The sequence below is a fragment of the Vespula pensylvanica genome, chromosome 12, assembly GCF_014466175.1.
Source record: "Vespula pensylvanica isolate Volc-1 chromosome 12, ASM1446617v1, whole genome shotgun sequence".
NCBI lineage: Eukaryota > Metazoa > Arthropoda > Insecta > Hymenoptera > Vespidae > Vespula > Vespula pensylvanica.
Window position 1 is genome coordinate 764,083 of NC_057696.1, and position 20,000 is coordinate 784,082.

Below are 20,000 nucleotides of genomic sequence, written 5' to 3' on the forward strand. Positions count from 1 at the left end.
GATCCGAAAGATTTTCTCCAAGATTGAAGACTTATATTGTTTACCATTTAGAATTTTTATAAGTATTGGAGATTAGTATTGTTTATCATTCAAGATTTTTATAAATATTAGGGATTAATATTGGTTATCGTTGACAATTTTTTTTGCAAAGATCGGGGATTAATATCTTTTGATATTCGCAGAATTCGCATAATACAACGAAAAATACATATATAATAATTTGACTTATATCACTACTTACGATTCGAAGAATTTTAACATAGATTGAAGACTAGTATATTTTGTTATTTACGTCATACCATAGCGAAGAATGTATAAAAGTTCGAGTTACGTCATATTCATGACCCGAAAGATACTTAGAAAGATTGTAAATTAGTATTTTTTATCATTTACAATAATGAAAACAGCATACATACATACATATACACACACACACATATATATATATATTTGTATACACAACAGTGATAAAAAATAATATATATATATATATGTACATATGTATATTTTAAAAATTTATTATTGCGCTTTCTTTTCACGAGTATGATTCGATAGTAAATAGCTTAGAATCGAATTAAAATTGAGCAGATTATTTAATTTATTGCTGTTTCGATTTATCTGTTAAAAAAAAAAAAAGTTTTTCGATAGGTGCTTATCGGGTCGTTTTTATTCCACGCGCATAACATTCTGAATAAAATTTGATTAGTTAATTCAAGATTTTAACGGGTCATTTACCCTCATCTTTAAAAAAATTATGACGGAATATCATGACTCGATTACGTAGCAAATTCGTGGAAAGAAAAAACAACGTACATTTATTACTGCTATTGCGTCGTTTGAAATAAAGGGTTATCACGCGATGGAAAATTGTGAACCTGAAAATTCCTGAAATAATGAAACTTTACAAATGTGTAAAGAATTTCCTCTGGAGTAAAACGTTATTTTCCATTTTTTTCTTTATTATACTGCTCGTTTGTAATTCAGAATAATGAAAACGCTCTTAAAGTTTCAACTTTTTTCCTTCTTTTTCTTTTTTTCTTTTTCTTTTTTTTTTTTTTTTTTTTTTCTTCAAAAGTTGTCATAAGTATCGAGAAACTTTATCAGGTAAAGTTATGCAATTTTAATATACATCTATATAATATACTATATAAATATACATCGACGCTCGAAAAGTAAATAAAATTGTTTTATTACCTATCAACATTCGAAGGAATCTACGAAGCTATTCATTTAAAATATTAAATTTATTCATTTGAAATATTGAAAATTTAAACAAAATTAGAAATCGTTAGAAAATAGAAAAATACTCCGCGTAGCACGGATATTAATCGAATATTAATTATTAAATATACAACTTTATGTTATACATTTATTAGAACGTTCGTAATATAATATACTAATATCGTAATAAATTAATTATGTTTCATAATCAATTTTTGTTCTATTTTTCTTTTCTCTTCACTTTTTTTATCTATAACCGAAAGAAAAAGATTAATGTGTGATTCAAATATTGATTATTAAATATACTACCTACGTTGAAACAACTTATATATATATATATTTATTAAAATCGTAATAAATGTCTCATAAGATACTTTATTTATTTATTTATTTATTTATTTTTTTATTTTTTTTTCTTATACTCAACAGAAAATATTAATTTCGATGGTATTAAAAATGTTAGCATAAAATAGATATGTATTTACTCGAATAAATATTCTGAAAGGATATTTTAAACATCGCAGAAAAAGAATTAAAAGAAATAAAAAAGAAATAAATAAAAAAGAAATGTATTTAGATTACGTATTACCTCGTAGCTCGTTAACCGCATTACTCGCGTACTAACGTTCGACAGAAAAAAATAATCCAAAAAGAGATATCACGGCATGCAAAGCCTCCTTTTTTATTTCTTTTTCTTTTTTTAGGAATGTCGGCCGTACCTTTAATACAGCTTGATAATACTTTGAATTTTACGACATTCTAATCCGCTAGAATTAAAGAAACCGATGCGCCATCGTGGCTCGAGTGACCTATGACCTAATTTTCAAGCACAAGAACGGATGGATACCGTTTGATCCATCCTTCTCTTCTTATTTTTTTTTTTTTTCTTCTTTCCGTCACCCTAGTATCATATTTATTATTAACATAATACGACACTCGTTCGTGGAAACTCGTTTACAATCTTTTTTTAGATGAAAAGTAAGCTAAAATTACTACGAAGAAAAATAAGTAATAATAATAAGAAAGAAAATAAGGGGTTGTAAAAAAAAAAAGAAAAAAAACAAAAAAGAAAATTCAAAACAAAATTCAAGAGATCGAAAGCTTGTTACTTATCGATTAGAGAAAGAGAGAGACAGATAGACAGAGACAGAAAAAGAGAGAGAGAGACGAACAGACAGAGACAGAAAGAAAGAGAGAAACTACTGGAGTAAAAGCAATTAAATCCTTCATTTTAAAGATCCAATGAAAAATAGTGTGTGACAGGAGAATCTCACTATGACAGTCGGCCTTCTATTCTTTGTCTCGCTAACAACAAAGCTATATAATAGCTTCTAGCTATACATAAAATAGTAATATATATATATATATATATATATATATATCCCTTTCTTCTTTTTCTCTTCGTCGTTTGTTGCTTTCTGTTCTAATAATCTCCAATGAGATTCTTTTACACGTTAGAAACGATCAAAAAAGAGAAAAAGAAGAAGAAATGTAATACCTAACATCGACCATCATTTTAACGATCGTTTTAAAATCTTTCATTTTTTAAATGTACGTTTTAAGATAAAAAGTGAACAACCTCGAGTCGAATGAAAGTACCTTGTATATACTTACATATTCTCGTTGATATACGCGCACGCGTTTATCTCTCTCTGTCTATGTATATATGTATATGTGTGTGTAACGTTTAAAAGACGTCACGTTTGAAAATCTACCATTTGCTGGCAACCTATATATGACTTGCTCGTTTCACACGTCATTAACACGAGTAAACGACCCCGTAACTTTTTCCCTTTCCGTCCGTGCAAAATAGAATTGACGACAAACCCAACGAACAAACCTTCACGTTCTATCCTTTTCCTCATTCTCGTTACGCAAGAAAAAAAAAAAAACATTCAATGAATATGTCGAAAGAACGATTCGATTTCCAGATACACGAGTTTCAAGTTTGTCTATAACTTATAAAGCATAGCTTGTTTGAAAAACCAATAATTAGTTAGAAAGTTTCAACGATGTTCTGCGTTAATTTTCGTAATTCGTGTAAATGGATATCTGCTCGAAGAAAAGAAAGAAAGATGGAGAGAAGAAAAAGAAAAAGTAAAAAAAAAGTTACGAGAGAAAGAATAAATTAATAAATTTTTTACGGAAATATCGTCTCAATCATTTAAAAATTCATGCAGTTTTGAAGTTACATGCATGGTCTTATGAATCTGTATTTCTTTTTCCTTCTTCTTCTTTTTCTTTTTTTTTTCTTTTTTTTTTTTTTTTTTTTTTTTTCCTTTCATTTACAATTTCGACGAGAATATATCTACATTCGTTCTATAATACTTTGTTTCATTATCGATAATGTTTAAATTTTATTTCGTTCGAAAATTTTAACAAAAATAAATATAATTCTATGTAAAACTTCTTTGGAACGTTGTAACTATACACACGCATTTCTTTGTATGTCTTATATTTTCTGAATCGTCTGTTTCAATAAAACATTTTCACAGAAATTAATCTGTATCATTTTATTCATCTAAAACTTTATCTAATTTTGAAATTTACGCGCTCACTTATTCATATTTTTAAAAAGCTTTTATTTCGTATATTTCGTCACACAAAATTGTTAATTCATATTTGCAGGTTAACTTTTGTTTAAATATAACTTACACTTATTTTTAGTATAGTATAATCGTAATATAAATTTCACGTGATGTATGATATTGTAAATAATTAAAACGAAATAATATATTTGCCTCTTACGCTAATTAAAATTAATTTATTTTTAATAAAATTTATTTTGTTCGAATAAAGAATGCGAATAATATTTGCATAATATATATCTATACGAGTACATATGTACCTGCATCACATACTATACATACGGAAAATCTATAATACTCGTATTAATAGAAACACATCGATCTTTGTTTCTATCCAAACTCTATCTTTCTTTTTATGTAAAAATTTCGCTTAACTGTTCGAATACACACGTTATTACTGTTTTCAATTAATTTCACATTATCGGAAATCACACGTATATAATTAAATCTCAGTTATATATATATATATGTGTGTGTGTGTATGTATATATATGTAGGTACGTATAATCATTAAATACATGCAATTTTAGAATTACGATATATATTACTGTTAATAATACAATTTCATGGAAAATTTTAACGCGCCCACAATCTTAAAACAATTTTATTACGCCAATATATAACATTTCCATTATTTCCAATATTATTATTCTTACAAAATTTTTACAAAAAGAAAAAAAAAAAAAAAGAAAAAATCATATATACGTATAAACTTATATAATTATAACTATAATAATATCTACCTAATTATATAATACTTAAATGTTTAAGAAAAAAAATGTATATATATATATATATTTTACAAAGCTTTGGAAAATTTATAATAATATAATAAATAAATAAAATGCCGATGAGTCAAAAATTCTTAAAATAATTTTTTATAGTTATAATATTTTAATCGGATAAGAATCACGTTCTTTTTTGTTTTTATATCCTTATCCCATTTCTTTCTTATTTTCTCCCTTTTTCTTTCTCTCTCTCTCTCTCTCTCTCTCTCTCTCTCTCTCTCTCTCTCTCTCTCTCTCTCTAAACATTGAAGGTGAAACGACGAACTAACAATAAGGGGAAGGAAACGTAGGAGGAAATTCTCCGATCGATTCCAAGTTCACCATATTGTATGTCACCTAAACGAAATCGATCGGTACTCGAAAATATTTATTCTACAATGCCCATGTACCAATTCTATATTGGAAAACGAAACAGATAAGATAACTTTGAAATATATTACGATATCCACAAATGTACATGTACACATATATCGTATATCTATCTGTATACATATGAATAAGTGTTAGTTTCGATATTAAAAGACCACGAGAAAAGCTCCGTTTCATCAGATCCGTTCGCGAAGAGACACAGTAAACGTGAATTTACTGAAGAACGAACATTGAAGAAACTCAACAAGTGTTAGAGAGAGAAAGAGATAAAGAGAGAGAGAGAGAGAGAGAGAGAGAGAAAAAGAAAGAGACAAACAGACAGACAGAGCTAGAATTAAAGCTAGAGCTAGAGTTAAATTAATGAAGTAAGCAAATTATTCTAAATATATCTGTGAACTTAAGTTCTTCTTCTTCTTCTTCTTCTTTTTTTTCTTTTTTTTTTTTTTTTTTTTTTCCTTAAATATCAGGTTGAAATATTAACTTTATTTTTTCATAAAAGGGTTGACCTCGAAAAAAAAAAAGAAAAAAAAAAGAGAGAAAGAAAGAAATTCTGAACCCACAGAATAATTTAGGATAGAAATAGAAAGAGATTGGCCTCGGTTTGGTCGTGATCGCGTGCTTAAAATGGCCGTTCGTTTAACTTTAAATAGTGTCTATAACAACATACATACAATTGGGACTTATTTGGGACATCGATTTTCACCATTTTAAAACTTATATATGTAGTATCAAGAAAATCGAAATATCACGTTTCTTTGCTGATATTTAGATTATCTTCGGACATATTAAAGCGTGTAATCACATTTTTATTTAATTTTACTCGAAGAAAAAAAAAGAGGGAGGGGAGAAAAAAAAAGAGGAGAAGAGAAAATTAATGAGCCAGCTTCGTTTCGAATATCAAGAAGATTGCGAGAAATACGAGGAGTATTAAAGAGTTCTTAGAAAACGAGGAATCAAGTCAAGTCAAATCGGAAAGATTTTTCTACAAGAAGAAAAATAAAAAAATCGCGCGTATTTTTCATACGTTACAAAGAAAGAGAACATCTAACAACAATGTGAATTCTTATATCTTTCCACGATTATATCAAAAAAACCGCGTATCGTAAAGAGAGAGAGAGAGAGAGAGAGAGACATAGAGAGAGAAAGAAAAAAGTCGATTGATAGATAAGGGCTCGTGTCTTTCGAACGAAATGAACAAAAGGTCCTTCAGTGACAATGAGACAAGAAGAGAGAAAGAAAAAGATACGAGAAGAAGAAGGAAAAGAAAAAAATGAGGAAGAAGAAAACGAAGACAAAGATAGAGAACGAGAGGGGTATAAAACGTCGTGACCCAACCCTTCTCATACAACCCCTCGACAAGAACACGAGCTACTAAGAAAGAAAGAAAGAAAGAAAGAAAGAAAGAGAGAGAGAGAGAGAGAAAGAGAGAGAGAGAGAAAATAAATAAATAATAATAATAATAAAAAAAAAAAAACGAGAAAGAAAAAAGAAAGAAAGAAAGGATCGTTTCCCTTTAAGAGAAAAATAATCTGTCAATAGAAAAAGAATAGAAGAGAAAAAGAAAAAAAATCGAAGATCGATAAGAGAGAAAGAGAATGACTTACTCGTCGATTTCCTCGTCTTCTAACAAGAGACTCATCTTTACGATGTCGAATGTTCGTCGTCTGTTCGATGATCAAGTTAAACGAGAGCGAACAAGATATTAGATGCGATTAAATTCACCGTCTCGCGATCACGCTAAAGGGTGTAGTCCTTCCGATCCTCCGCAGGACTATACTCGCGAAAGATCGTCGCGCTTCGACACGACGTGTCTAAACGCATGCGCTTTCCCGCTACTTCTTTCCCTTATTACTCGATTCTATCTCTCTATCTCACTCTCACAAAAGCGCGCGCGCGCGTTAGTACATTCCAGTTTATCTCTCTTTCTCTAATCTATTCCCTTCTCTTCCTTTCTTCTTTTACCTTTCCACTACCCCTTACCCTTAACCTACGACCAACGAATTTAATACTAATTCCAAACATTCTAAGAATCCCGCCGCGATGTGCCGCCACCGTCGCAACGCTTCTAACCACAATTCTCATTCTTTCTCATTTTATTCGAATATTTGCTTTTTCCGTCCATCTGTTCTTTTTCTTTTTCTACTATATATCAATTTTATTTTTTTTTTGTTTTTTGCTTTTTTTTTTCTTTTTCTTTTTTTTTTGTAATTAAATTTCTAAGTCAAAGTTATTCATCTTTGAATAAGAAAGACCTGTTCCACATGTAAATTAATTTTCGTTTATTTTGTCCTCACCGGTTCGACCAATGACATCACTGTGATATTTCTACGATGGAACGATCAGCCAATAAACGCTTTTTATACATTTTCGCGGTTCCTTTAAGAGTATGTTAAGATACCTGTTCTCGCGGATTATTCAGGGACGTGATCTTTTTCTTTTTTGAGAAAAGAATCTTGTGGCTGATGAAGGAAATGGTAAATTTTTTGTGTTAGTTTCTTTGAAATTAATTAAGATTTGAAAATGAAAAGGAATGAAATGACGATTGTCATATAAATGAAAAGTTATGCATCGATTGGATTGTAAATATATACAAGAGAACTATCATAATTAACTTGTTGAAATGATTTAACCCATTTGCATCTTTAAGCGGAATAATCCGCATACCACGATTGCCAATTATTATCAGTCGCCGAATATTCCACAGTCGACAATATTATCCTGTCGCCATAAAATATTTCATGATTGTCTTATGAGCAGTATAGAAGGATTTCAAAACTTGGAAATTTTGAAACTTATAGAGCATTATCATCAAGTTTTTCCTTATATTCTTCAGACTTTTTCCACTGCTGTTGAAGGAATAGATATTTCTAATCTAAATACAAATTTTGAAAATAACTTAATTTTATAACTAAATAAAATAAAATTTAATCGACAATGAATAGTAATCGGAGTCCAGTGTGGAAATAGAAAGGAATCAAAAACGTGTATATCCTATTCCACCTAATAATAGCAATGAAGATTTTGCTTAGAAGCAAGAAGATCGTATATCAAAAATACATTATTTTTGTGCCATAAGTGGTGCAACCATCAACACAGAAAGTATATCTAGAAAAGAAGTTTTTGAAATATTTTTCAATGATAAATGAGTTGAAAAAATTATATTGGAGATAAGCAAATACAAAGCTACAAGTAGAAACTTGATAAGAATTAAGGAAGATGAACTAAAAATAAAATATTCCGATGAATATAATTTGAAAACCTACTATACGAAGTTATTGGAGTATAGATAAAACCGTAGAAAGTCCATGTTTCAAGAATATTATACCGTACAAAACATTTTTGGACAATAATTCTGATTCTAACGATCTCTTGATAAAAATTAGAGAAGTTCCTGATATAATCGCTAAAAATTTCATACGCATGTACAAGCCACATAAAATCATCGATGAGTAGAAGACATTTGTATTACATATAACTTCTTCGAAACAAACGAGTGAAATTTGATATCAAATTTTATAAATTATGTGATTCTCAAATAAGACTGGTTCAGTTAGTAGAAATGTTGTGATGAATTTAATAAAAGAGAATGAACTATTACGTCAAGGATTGCAATAAGTGTCTTTATATAAATAATTGGTATAGTCCACCAACTTTATATCGTAAACTGTATAATATGCAAAGAAATATTAAAATTTTGATGAAAATATGAGTGGAATTATTAATGGAAGTAAAGGGAATAAAAACATCAAAGCGATGTAATGTTTAAATCCCTTAGAAGAAAAACTATTTTTAAATGTAATATTTGTAATGTACCGTTATATATAAATCCTTTTAGATTATTATATTAATTAAAAAGAATTTATGAGTCCTATTTTTTGTTTAATCATTAGACGTAATTCCTAAGTAAACTCAATAATAAACAAAAACGCAAGAAGTATCGTTGCGCGATGATGATGAGGCAGATTATCAATTGAACGTCTCAGATGAATAACATAGGTAGCGTATTCAGAACTATGATGCAAATGGGTTAATATAATTTTTTTCGAAAGATCGATGTACAGGACAATTATAGTATATAATTTATTTTCTACGAAAATTATACACATTCATCTAAGCCCGATACAATCGTATAGGATAAATATATATATATATATATATATATATATATATATCTGGAATGTGTGTTAACATCATAGCGCGATTTATTGGCGAGGAAAAGTGAGGCCTTTTGCACGATTATCTTCGAGACTTTAGTTTTTTATATAGACATCCGACATTGTTTTAAGAATAAGGCTTACCTCGGGGATCTCACATAGAACAAGAGATAAGGGGTGGCGGAATTTCGTGGATTTGGTGCCAGTTTATCTTCCAATTGTCTTAACGGAATTACATGTACCGCTTCATCGTCGCACTCCAGCCAAACCCCTTGCTCGGATAATTTAGTATACTTAGAATTTCTAAAACCGCAACATTCCATACTGCGACAGCCGACTTTTACTAATTGTTCCTTATTCTCACTAACACTTGGTTTCTTGAAGTATTTAAAAATACTCGACGTTTTGTCGGAGGAAGAGGAATTTGTATTTGTGCTACTACTACTCTGACCAGTGGTTTGACGTTTACTGTCCCTGTCACAATTAAAATATTCCGCTAATGCAGACTCATCGGGTAATCGTGTGTAAGCAACATAATGACCAGCCGTCATGGTTGCACCCTGATGCATGATAACAGAATAAAGTTTATATTCGTGTGTTTGATCCTTCGCAGATACATTTCCATGGACGTGCTTGTTATAGCACTCTTCGCAGAAGCATTGTAGTGTTAGCGGAGTAGGCATATGATTATTGATTTTTTCCATTGATCTATAATTTTATTCAAATGATTTATTTATAATCATATAAATGTATGTTCTATCCAAATATGATGTATAAACATACCCAGCTTTGGTAGAAAATCTTTTCAATTGTAAGATCAGAAGTCGAGGCAAGCAGGGGAAACAAACTGCTCGTCGTGCTTCATTATATCTTAGACAACGTGCACACCAATACTTATCCCTACCAACCAGAAATTCACTGGTTACTACAGCACGCCTATACACTTCGCTGCTGTCTACAGATCGTCCTTCGTCGTCTAAAAAAAAAGTATTATTCAGAATTACTCTTGAAAACTACAAACATGATTAAAAAATATTCGATAAGAAAACCTTTCTCGTTTGATCTATTAACGTCAATGGGAACACATATGTCACAGAATGTTTCCTTTCGTTCTGTAACATGTTCACATTCTAGACACGTTGTTCTTAACAAACTGATACCCTCGAAGTCTTCAGAGATAAAACATTTTTTACTTTCCGGTCTATGATTTCCTATATCCCCGTTACTTTCAGGAAATTCTGCATGACCATTTTCATACGGCCTCGACGAAGAAACGCCATTTGTATTCGATGGAATTAAACAAATTGAACTTCCTCGAGATGTAATCTTCTTTTTCTTTCGTGATTTCCTAATACTGCGTTTACTTGCATTACTATCCTCCGATTGAACGTCCGTTTGTTGCTCCGCAGAAAGTTCAGAGAAACTTGCGTTGTTCTGTCCAAACTGACTTTCTCTGTGTCTAACTAAAAGTTGAAAGGTTTCTCTAATATTATCGAGTAAGCAAACTAAAAGTTCATGAGCGTCTTGCTGTTGGTTCCCTTCGAATATAGGATTTACTTCTCTGTAAAAAATTAAGTTACGTCTTTATATTTGATGATATCATTTTTAAAACAAAACATACCTAAGTGCTTGTAAAAATGCATCTGGTTGGTACGGTTCACAGTTTTCTCTTGCTTCCGATGCACGTAGTGCCATAAACAAACTATGCAATTTTTCTGTTGCTATTTGTATTCGAGGCTTGTTGAGTTCTCCGGTTGGACCAGCTAAGGCCAATAAATCTTTACTACTCCAACTACGACTACCACTTGCTGTTAACGATACACCGGTTCTACCCAAGGATGAAGATTTGATCTGTTATAATAAAATTATTACTACCCAATGTTACGACATCAATTTAATCTGAATTGATGTTCATATGAAAACAAGAACATTTACTTTAGTTTGTAGTTGCTTATCGTTTAAATTTGATAAATCAGTAGCAAGATGATGTAAATTGTGTAAGAAGGATGGTGCAAATCTTAAAGTATATATAACACTGTTCAAGAAGCATGTATTTCCTAGATTACATAGAGTCGCTATTTTTAATCCTTCCGTTCCTAATCCTGAAATATCGTAACTTCCATCCTGATGATTACTCAATTGATTGCGGTAACCATTCATCATTTTGCCTGTACCTTTATAATACAAATAATATTTTGAATACCATAATAGAAAACAGAACGAATATAATAGAATATGATAAAACTAAATATATACGTACTATATAAGAAATCTGGTCTGTCGAAGAGGCCCCCTCTGGAAGAAGTATGAGGGGGCTGCGGAATGGTACTAGGAAATGTACGTTCGCGGTTTGAAAGAGATAAGCAAAATTTTTTTCTAGGTGGCACCGACCGTTTATCTGTATCTTCTTCTGATTCTAATACTGTCATTTTTTGCTAACCTAAAACCATACAAGTATTGTTAGAAGAAAGTCATTACTTAATATGCAAAAAAAAACATACATTTTCTTCATGAGACTTATTACATTACTAATTAGTATTATATATGTACATGGTAGAAAAATGTCTAATATTCCAATATAATCATTTCTACCATTTAATCGCACTGTGTCTAATTCGCGTGAAAAATTAAAAATTATTATTATGAAATTCGTTTACTCACGTATTATTGAGTAGGGAAGTCATGGAACAATGAGTATATTATTAATCTTAATTAATCGAAATAATCTGTACAATAAAATCACGAATGATTTCTCTTTAATGATACGAGCTACATTGCTACCGATGTCTCTTGAAGAGCATTTTTGGAAATTTTACAATAACCATTACCCGTATCATTCACTATATCGTACACTTATTAATCATATGTAATATTTCGCATAGTATCCTATTAAATGTTGTCCGATCGTCCTTTTAAAGAAATTAACACTACTTCGTTAGCATGTTCACTTTAAATGGTAGTTATAAACGTTTGCAGCTAAAAATGGACGTACTATGAGGTACGGCGACTTCTTACTTCAGAACCACGCACTCCCACCCGCAGCTGATTCGTAGTAATAAGAGGACCAAAGAGGACTAACGTGTAAGAGATAAAGACAAACGTATATATCTTATAAGCGTTAACCTTCCATTTCCTTTGACCTATCAGTTAGCAGTTAGTATTTCGATTGACCATTAAAAATCTGTTATTTCGTTTCATTTATGATTTAAATAAGAATTCTGTATATTTCGAATAAAAATAAATCGTAAAGATAAAATATTAATAATATTCATTATCGAAACTCAAATAACGGTAATCTAATTTTCATTACATTTTTAAAGAAATTTAACTTTCCAATGGTACGAACTGTTGACCAATAGGTGATCATAATTCGAGTACACAGGAATATCGAGATAAAATGAGAGAATATGCATGATAAAATATGAATCCGTCCGTTATTCGACGCATGATTTTTAAATTGGTTAAAAAAGCTTTCGTTATTAATTATTACAAACGTAACCCAGAAACTGTTGTTTGTAGGTTTTGCATAATAAAAAATATTAAAAAAAAAAAAACTGAACGAAATAATGTTTCTTCAATAATACATTCGATACTTCATATATTTTATATTCGAACAATTTACGCGTTGTTATAAAGTTATGTGATAATCAAATTTTTAAATACAAAAGATATGAACTTTTTTAATTTGAAAATGTATTAATGTATTTGATACAGAGTATTATTTAAGTCAATTTTAAAAATATTAAATTATAATTATTGTGTTTAATGCAATAAGTATGTCACAAAATATTAAAAAAAAATGTTTCTCCTTAACTAATATTAATATCTTTATAATGTCCTTGTATTAATACTTTAATATGTTATTTATCTTACATAAACATATATTCTTTTACATATTTACATAGAATAATATTTTAAATAAAACGGAATATATGCAATACACTTATACTCTCTCTAGAAAAAATATTACGAAGTTGGTTTTTTATTTCTATGCGCCCAAGCTGGACTTTGTGGTTCAGTTAATGGTTTCACAGATTTAATATGACGTGGTGGTTTAAATACTGGCATAGGCCTTGCTTTTACCTCTGTTTGCTTGCGAAGCATAGCTATTTGTAATTTTTCCTTAGCCAATTTTTTTATTTCTTCTTTTTGACGTTCTTCCTCTTGCATAATAATCTTTTGTTTAATCTTTTCATCGAATTCGTGTCTTTGTTTCGCTCTCTCATAAGAATTCATTCCAATCTTCATAACTTTCGGTTTGAGATTTCCTTTTTGATTTATATTGATCTCACTTGTTGCAGAAGCATTGATATCAGATTGTTTATTCTCTTGTTCTTTATATTGTTGATCTACTTTTAATAGATTTTTTTCTCGTATATTTATGCTTCTGTTTTTCTGACTATTTGTTGATGATACAGATAAAGAGGATCCTCCTTTTATCGTACTTAAATTCTTTTTATTTGGAAGATTTTCTATATTTTTAATATCACTTTTATCGAGCTGCGACTGCTTTAATTTAAACTCTTGCTTTAGTTTATCACGATTTTCAAAACTAAAAGGTATAGGACGTGTAGTTTTCTTTTGTTTGGAATCTATAGGAATATCGAAGAATAAAATTTTTTCTTTCTTAATGACAAATGCCGAACCATTATTATCTACAATCGCAGAAAAAACATTTTTATTACATGGTGTTTTTTTGGCAGAAGCATTCGAACGGGATCCGCTTGACTTTATTATATCAGATACTTTGGCGCTTTTCGATGTAACGTTTTTATTTGAAGTTGTTTTAAACAAAGAGCTTGACAAATTGCGTTTTGTAGATTTTAATTTTAAATGGTTTTCTTTCGTCTCGTTAACTTTCAATTCTTTACGTTTTTTTTGACTTTGAGTATGAAATCTTTCTGGAGTTTTATTCTGATACTGAAGAACAGCTGCTGCTGAACTGATATATCGATTGGAATGCCTACGAAATGTAAGACTCTGTCTTCTACATTGATAACCTACTGTTCTGGACTGTTTCTTACCATTGCCTTTTTCTAATGTCTTACATGAATTTTGTTTGTTGCACGTATTTACTTTTAATGATTGTTTAGTAGAATTTTCAGACGTATGACAAGCAGAATTACTATCACAATCTAACTGTTGATCAAACTCATCTTGTTTTAACAAATTTATTGGCGATATATTAGGACTAGGCAAATTATTTTGTGGCGTTGTAGTAATATCGCGTTTAGTAATAGAAGCTGATAAACTTTTTATTTCTTCATCAGATAAACCTTCTCTAACTTGTTCTGTTTCTTTATTAGTTATACAGTTGACTTGATTATTATCTTGAAATTCTAAGCATTTTGATGCTTTGTTTGTAATTAGCATTGGTTTTTTAAAAGCATTTGATGGAGTTAGTACACAATTTTGTAAATTTTCCATAGCTTCTTGTATGACATCGTTGTATGACACTTTCTTAAGAAGTTTGCATTTACTACTACCGTGTGACGAAGTGGAAGAAGTATACATTAGTTTTATCGGTGTATTCTTTATAATATTTAATTCAGTTTCTACTTTTCCATTAATATCAGATGAGCATTCTATAAAATCTTTATTTTTCGATTGTATGGATTCCTTTGTTTCTTCTAAAATTTCTTCATTACTCTTTGTTTCTGCTGATGTTATTTCAATTTGTGGTACTTCCATGCATTCTCTATATTTATTAACTTCATGATCTTTGTCAAAATAACTATCTGAAGGCACATCTAAATTAGATGTAAAATCTACCCATTGTGGAGAACAATAATTATCCATTATAAAGATTGTTAAGTAATAATAGCAGTTATATCAAATAATTGCTAATTTCAATTTATCATTTAATACGAGACCTATAACATACAAATAATTCAATAAAATAATTATTTCGCTAAGCTACTACATAATAATTTATGCAATATAAACAACAAGAAGTATGTTAAGAAAAAATATATAATTTAAGATCATTAAGTTGAAATCTCGTTTTTTTGAGAAATGACATTTTTATCAATTTCATTGTACCTACCAATTGTGATCTTTTATATTTAGATAACGAGATAAAATTCATCAAGAGAACATTAATAAAATTCACGATAATATTTTTATTTCTTCTAATCAACACTTATATATTCGAACTTATACGACATATCACTTCAACGGATAAATTCATATTTTGTACCAACACTGTTGCTAACAATACAAGCATAAAAAAAAATCTCCTAGCTGATATCTCATACTACGTTAAAATTTCTAATACTATCGTATATGATTTTCTATTGATATATTTCGCAATATTTTTATCTACATTGTTGCAAATATTTAAGTTTTTCGAAATAAAATAACGTAATTCGTAAAATCAATTAAATCCTGTTGTGATATTAACAAAATTATAAATCTAATATTATTTGCGAAGTATCGTCTACAAGATATCTACGAAAGATGGCGCTACGGAAACATTTTTAAATAAGAATTCCCTCTATATTATATTTTATCGCGGTTCATATAATTTTAAATTGAAAAAATTTTTGAACTATCGTTGCTGAGAAAATTTGTGAAGTGTTTTGTTCGAACATTAAACCTAAAAAAAAAAAAAAAAATATCTAATTCTCGTAGAGAGTTCTTATGATATTTCTATTGTTCGTTAAGATAACCTTAATTTTTTAAGACGTAAACTCGACGAAGGAACAGGAATTAGAAAAATTATGGTATTTTCTAGACGGCTATATAGATATCACAGAACAGACGAGAAAACATATAATAGTATTAACGAAACATTTTCAAGACGCACGATATAATAATAATTATTGTATATGCAAAAGATATTTTATTTATAAAATAAATTTAGTATTGTATTAATAAACATTGACAGAATGATACAAAAAAAATTGATATAAGATAATAATGTATCCAATCTAAATGTAATAGATGAAATTGATAGTTTTTTTAAGAAGGTTCAAGATATACGTAATGTTATTAAAAATATCATTGAAACCTCGTATATATTACAATTGAATCAATTATATTATTTTTGATGACAAAGGATTCGAATGGATCAGATGATGTATAAAAAGTTGTTTTTTATTTCTAATTTCGATTGATGTTGTTAAAAAAGAAATCTATTGATCGGATATCGTTGATAAATTTATATTTATCTAAGAGAAGTGCAATCTTAAAAAAGACAAATGATATCGCTTTGTATGTATCCAAGTTAAATTAGTGATAATATCTTTATAATTCTATCAAAAAACTTTAAAAAAAATGTTATAATACGATACTTGTAAGAACGTTTTTATTTTATAAACGATCTAAGGAGACCGAAAGAATGTATAATATAAATGGTTTGAATCATATAAAAAGAAATATTTTTTCTCAAGTCTAAAGTTAATGTAAGCAAAAGAAATTTAATGATATATTATTTGTAATTAAAGATTGGTATATTCCTTAGAAAAATACGATATAAAAAGAAAAAAAGAAAATCTATGATATATAAGCAGTTATTAATACCATTGAGAGATAAACTACAATAGCAAATTTACTTAAATTATTTTATGATGTTATATCAATATCATGTTTGATAATTAGAAGGTGATAAATTTGTTATCACTTTATCAGATAAACCTTATACAATTCGTTTCGTTTATTTATTAGATTAAACAGTTGACTTGATTATTATCTTGAAAAACTAAACATCTTAATGCTTTTTAGATATAAATATTTGGACAAAATCACTTTGATTATATTATTATAGTTCTTTTGGATCTTTTTTTGAGCACCTTCATTTGAAATTATTTGGAATAAGAAGTTTGTAGGATTTTTTTATTGGTTTTTTCTTTTGAATTTGAAATCTTTCTATAGTTTTATTCTGCTAGTTAAGAATAGTAGCCGCTTAGTTGATATATCGATTAGAATGTTTACAAAATATAAGACTTGGTCTTCTATATTGATAACTTAATCTTCTGTTTCCTATTATTGTTGTTTCCTAATGACTTATATGGATTTTGTTTATTGCATATATTTATGATAATTTAATGAAGTTGTTAGATGTATGACAAGAAGAATTATTATTACAATCTAACTTTTGATCAAACTTATTGTCTTTTAACAAATTTATTATGCTATATATTAGGATTAAGCAAATTATTTTGTGGTGTTGTATGAATATCATGTTTAGTAGTAGAAGCTAATAAACTTTTTATTTCTTCATCAAATAAACCTTCTGTAACCTGTTCTGTTTCTTTATTAATTAAACAGTTGACTTCATTATTATCTTGAAATTCTAAGCATTTTGATGCTTTGTTTGTTATTAACATTGGTTTTTTAAAAACGTTTGATGGTATTTAATTCATAATTTTGTAAATTTTGCATAGCTTTATACGACGTTGTTAATAATATCTAAAAAGTTTTCATTTACTACTATAATGTGATGAAATGGAATACATTAATTTTATTGATGTAATCTTCATGTTTAATTCAATTTCTATTTTTTCATTAATATCAAATATATAATTGTTTAATCTTTTTATTCTCCGATTGTATAGATTCCTTTGTTTCTTCAGAAATTTCTTCATTATTTTTTTTTTTTCTACTGTCATTGCAATTTATAGTGCTTACACATATATTCTATATTTATCAATAATTCTTATCAAAATAGCTATGTACAAGCATTTCTAAGTTTAATATGAGATCTATCTATTACCAAGGATAATAATTATCCACAATAAGAATTACTTATATATGTATTTATATCAAATAATTAATAATTATAATATACCATTTAATATGAGATCTATAATATGTAAACAACTATGTAAGCTAATATGTAAATAAAATAATAATCTCACGAAACTACAATATAATTACATATGTATATAACAAAAAAAAAGTCACGGCGTATGCCAAAAGTATATAGTTCCAAATTTTTAAATTTTTATTTCTATTTTTTAAGAAATGACATTTTTATCAATTACATTGTATCTAACAATTGTGATATTTTATATTTAACCTAACTAGATAAAATTCATCAAAAACACTAACAAATTCAATGATGATATCTTCATTTATTTAATACTTATATATTCGAACTAATGCGATATATTACTTTTGATGGATTAATTCGTATTTCGTACAAACGTTGCTGTTAACAATGCGACATTGAAAAGAAATTCCATGTTGGCGCCATTTTTTCATACTACTTTAAAATCCCTACTAATATCGTATACGATTTTCTATTGGCCGATTCTGTATTGGTTAAGGAAACATATTTTATCTTCCTTTTTTACGAATATTCAATTTTTTAGAAAATAAAGTGAAACAATCTGTAAAGTCAATTAAATTCTATGATAATGTTAATAAAAAAATAAATCTAATACGTGCGTCAATATTATATAATTTGCAAGAAATTGTTAATTTGTATGCAAGATGGCGCAAGGGAAACATCCGTAAGTAAGTATTCTTTCTATATTACGTTTATGTCGCGATTCATAAGATTTCAAATTGAAAGAGTTTTTAAACGGCCATTGCTAAGAAAGTTTGTGAAGTACATCTTGTTCGAAACTTTGTTAAAACTGAAAAGAAATATTGAGTTCTTGGATAGAATTTTTATGGCATGTCTACTATTCGTTTCGATAAATTTATTTCCATAGGACGTAAACTCGACGAAGGCATTAGAGAATTAGAAGAGCTATGGCATCTACCTCGCGTTTTTGTAGGTGGTTATGCAGATTTGACAGAACAGACGGAAGAACATATAAAAATGTTAAAGAAGTCTATTCAGTGCACGCAGGTAAAGATTATTGTATATATCAGAAATATTTTATCAATAAAGTAAGTTTATCATTGTATTTATATAAAAAATCTCTAACAGGATGATATAAATAAAATGATTCAAGATAATAATGTATCCAATCCAGATGTACTAAATGAAGTGGATAGTTTTCTTAAGGAGGCTCAAGATGTATATAATACTATAAAAGAAGACGTCGATAACTTGGAAACTGTTTTCGAAGAATATGGATATCATTATGATAAAAATATCGTTAATGAAAGCTCGTATGTGTGGTAATTGAATCAATTATATCACTTTTGATGTAAAATATAATTATTTATAAGATTATTTTTTAGAGAATCGAAAGAAACTACTGCGTCGAGTGATTTGAATGGTTCAGGTGATATACAGGAAATTGTTTTTACTCCTGATTTAGGTTGGCGTTGTAAGAAAAAGTCTATTGACAAGACATCATCGACGAACGGAGATTCATATTTATCCGAGGAAAGTGCAATTCTAAAGAAGATAACCGATATCACTTTGTACGCATCTAAATTTTATCTATGATAATGTTTTTCATAATTCTATATATATATAAAAAAAAAAAAGAAAGAAAAAGAACTTTACAAGAATCGTACAAGTACGTTTAGAAGAATGGTTTTATTTTGCAGAGAATCTAAGGAGACCGAAGGAATGCATAATACAGATGTTTTGGATCATACAGACAACGATATTTTTACTCCTGTCTCAAATCGACATATGCAAAAGAAATTAGATGATCCATTATCCGTAAATAGAGATTTGTATACACCTCGGGAAAATATGACGTTATTATCTGCACAAAAATCAGAATTAAGTTCTGCAAGGCATAAGCAATTATTGACGCCATTAAGGGACAGGCCGCAATATCAAATTTACTCAAAACATTTCTACACTTTAAAAAAGAAAGAAGTTAATCATTAGATATAATATTAAGGTATTTAAGATATAAGATTATTCATGCATTGTATCATTGATTATAATTCATATTGTATTAAAAATTATAATAAATTTATTATAATTCTTTTAATAAATATATAATTGTTAAAATACTTAC

General features: G+C 28.5%; 4 protein-coding genes across 8 annotated transcripts in view; 1 reads left to right on the plus strand and 3 right to left on the minus strand.

Annotated features, from left to right (window-relative positions):
- Positions 1 to 7,082, minus strand: part of LOC122633623 (uridine phosphorylase 1) — a 19,780-nt gene extending 12,698 nt beyond the window's left edge. The window contains exon 1 of the mRNA XM_043821727.1: positions 6,571 to 7,082. Within this exon, the coding sequence (XP_043677662.1) occupies positions 6,571 to 6,605 (35 nt within the window). The 5' untranslated portion in view covers positions 6,606 to 7,082. The remainder of the gene's footprint in view (positions 1 to 6,570) is intronic.
- A 1,949-nt stretch (positions 7,083 to 9,031) lies between these two features.
- Positions 9,032 to 12,369, minus strand: LOC122633618 (ubiquitin carboxyl-terminal hydrolase 1). Of its 4 annotated transcripts, none has more exons than XM_043821707.1 (8): positions 12,113 to 12,369; positions 11,949 to 12,029; positions 11,381 to 11,560; positions 11,056 to 11,294; positions 10,742 to 10,971; positions 10,170 to 10,681; positions 9,904 to 10,096; positions 9,032 to 9,828 (listed from the first exon to the last, which is right to left on the minus strand). In XM_043821707.1, the coding sequence occupies exons 3-8, from the start codon at positions 11,547 to 11,549 to the stop codon at positions 9,261 to 9,263; spliced, it is 1,911 nt and encodes a 636-aa protein (XP_043677642.1). In that variant the 5' UTR covers positions 11,550 to 11,560; positions 11,949 to 12,029; positions 12,113 to 12,369; the 3' UTR covers positions 9,032 to 9,260. The 4 variants fall into 4 exon arrangements, with proteins under 4 accessions (XP_043677642.1, XP_043677640.1, XP_043677641.1 ...); XM_043821705.1 differs by having other exon boundaries at positions 11,782 to 12,029; positions 12,113 to 12,368; XM_043821706.1 differs by lacking the exon at positions 11,949 to 12,029.
- A 381-nt stretch (positions 12,370 to 12,750) lies between these two features.
- On the minus strand, positions 12,751 to 15,399 carry LOC122633620 (ras-interacting protein RIP3-like). The gene is made up of 2 exons (XM_043821708.1): positions 15,167 to 15,399; positions 12,751 to 14,993 (listed from the first exon to the last, which is right to left on the minus strand). The coding sequence occupies exon 2, from the start codon at positions 14,917 to 14,919 to the stop codon at positions 13,087 to 13,089; it is 1,833 nt and encodes a 610-aa protein (XP_043677643.1). The 5' UTR covers positions 14,920 to 14,993; positions 15,167 to 15,399; the 3' UTR covers positions 12,751 to 13,086.
- Positions 15,400 to 18,627: 3,228 nt separating this feature from the next.
- LOC122633624 lies at positions 18,628 to 19,995 on the plus strand. Of its 2 annotated transcripts, none has more exons than XM_043821728.1 (4): positions 18,628 to 18,922; positions 19,004 to 19,188; positions 19,261 to 19,446; positions 19,576 to 19,995. In XM_043821728.1, the coding sequence occupies exons 1-4, from the start codon at positions 18,746 to 18,748 to the stop codon at positions 19,865 to 19,867; spliced, it is 840 nt and encodes a 279-aa protein (XP_043677663.1). In that variant the 5' UTR covers positions 18,628 to 18,745; the 3' UTR covers positions 19,868 to 19,995. The 2 variants fall into 2 exon arrangements, with proteins under 2 accessions (XP_043677663.1, XP_043677664.1); XM_043821729.1 differs by having other exon boundaries at positions 18,658 to 18,922; positions 19,050 to 19,188.
- Positions 19,996 to 20,000: the final 5 nt, after the last annotated feature.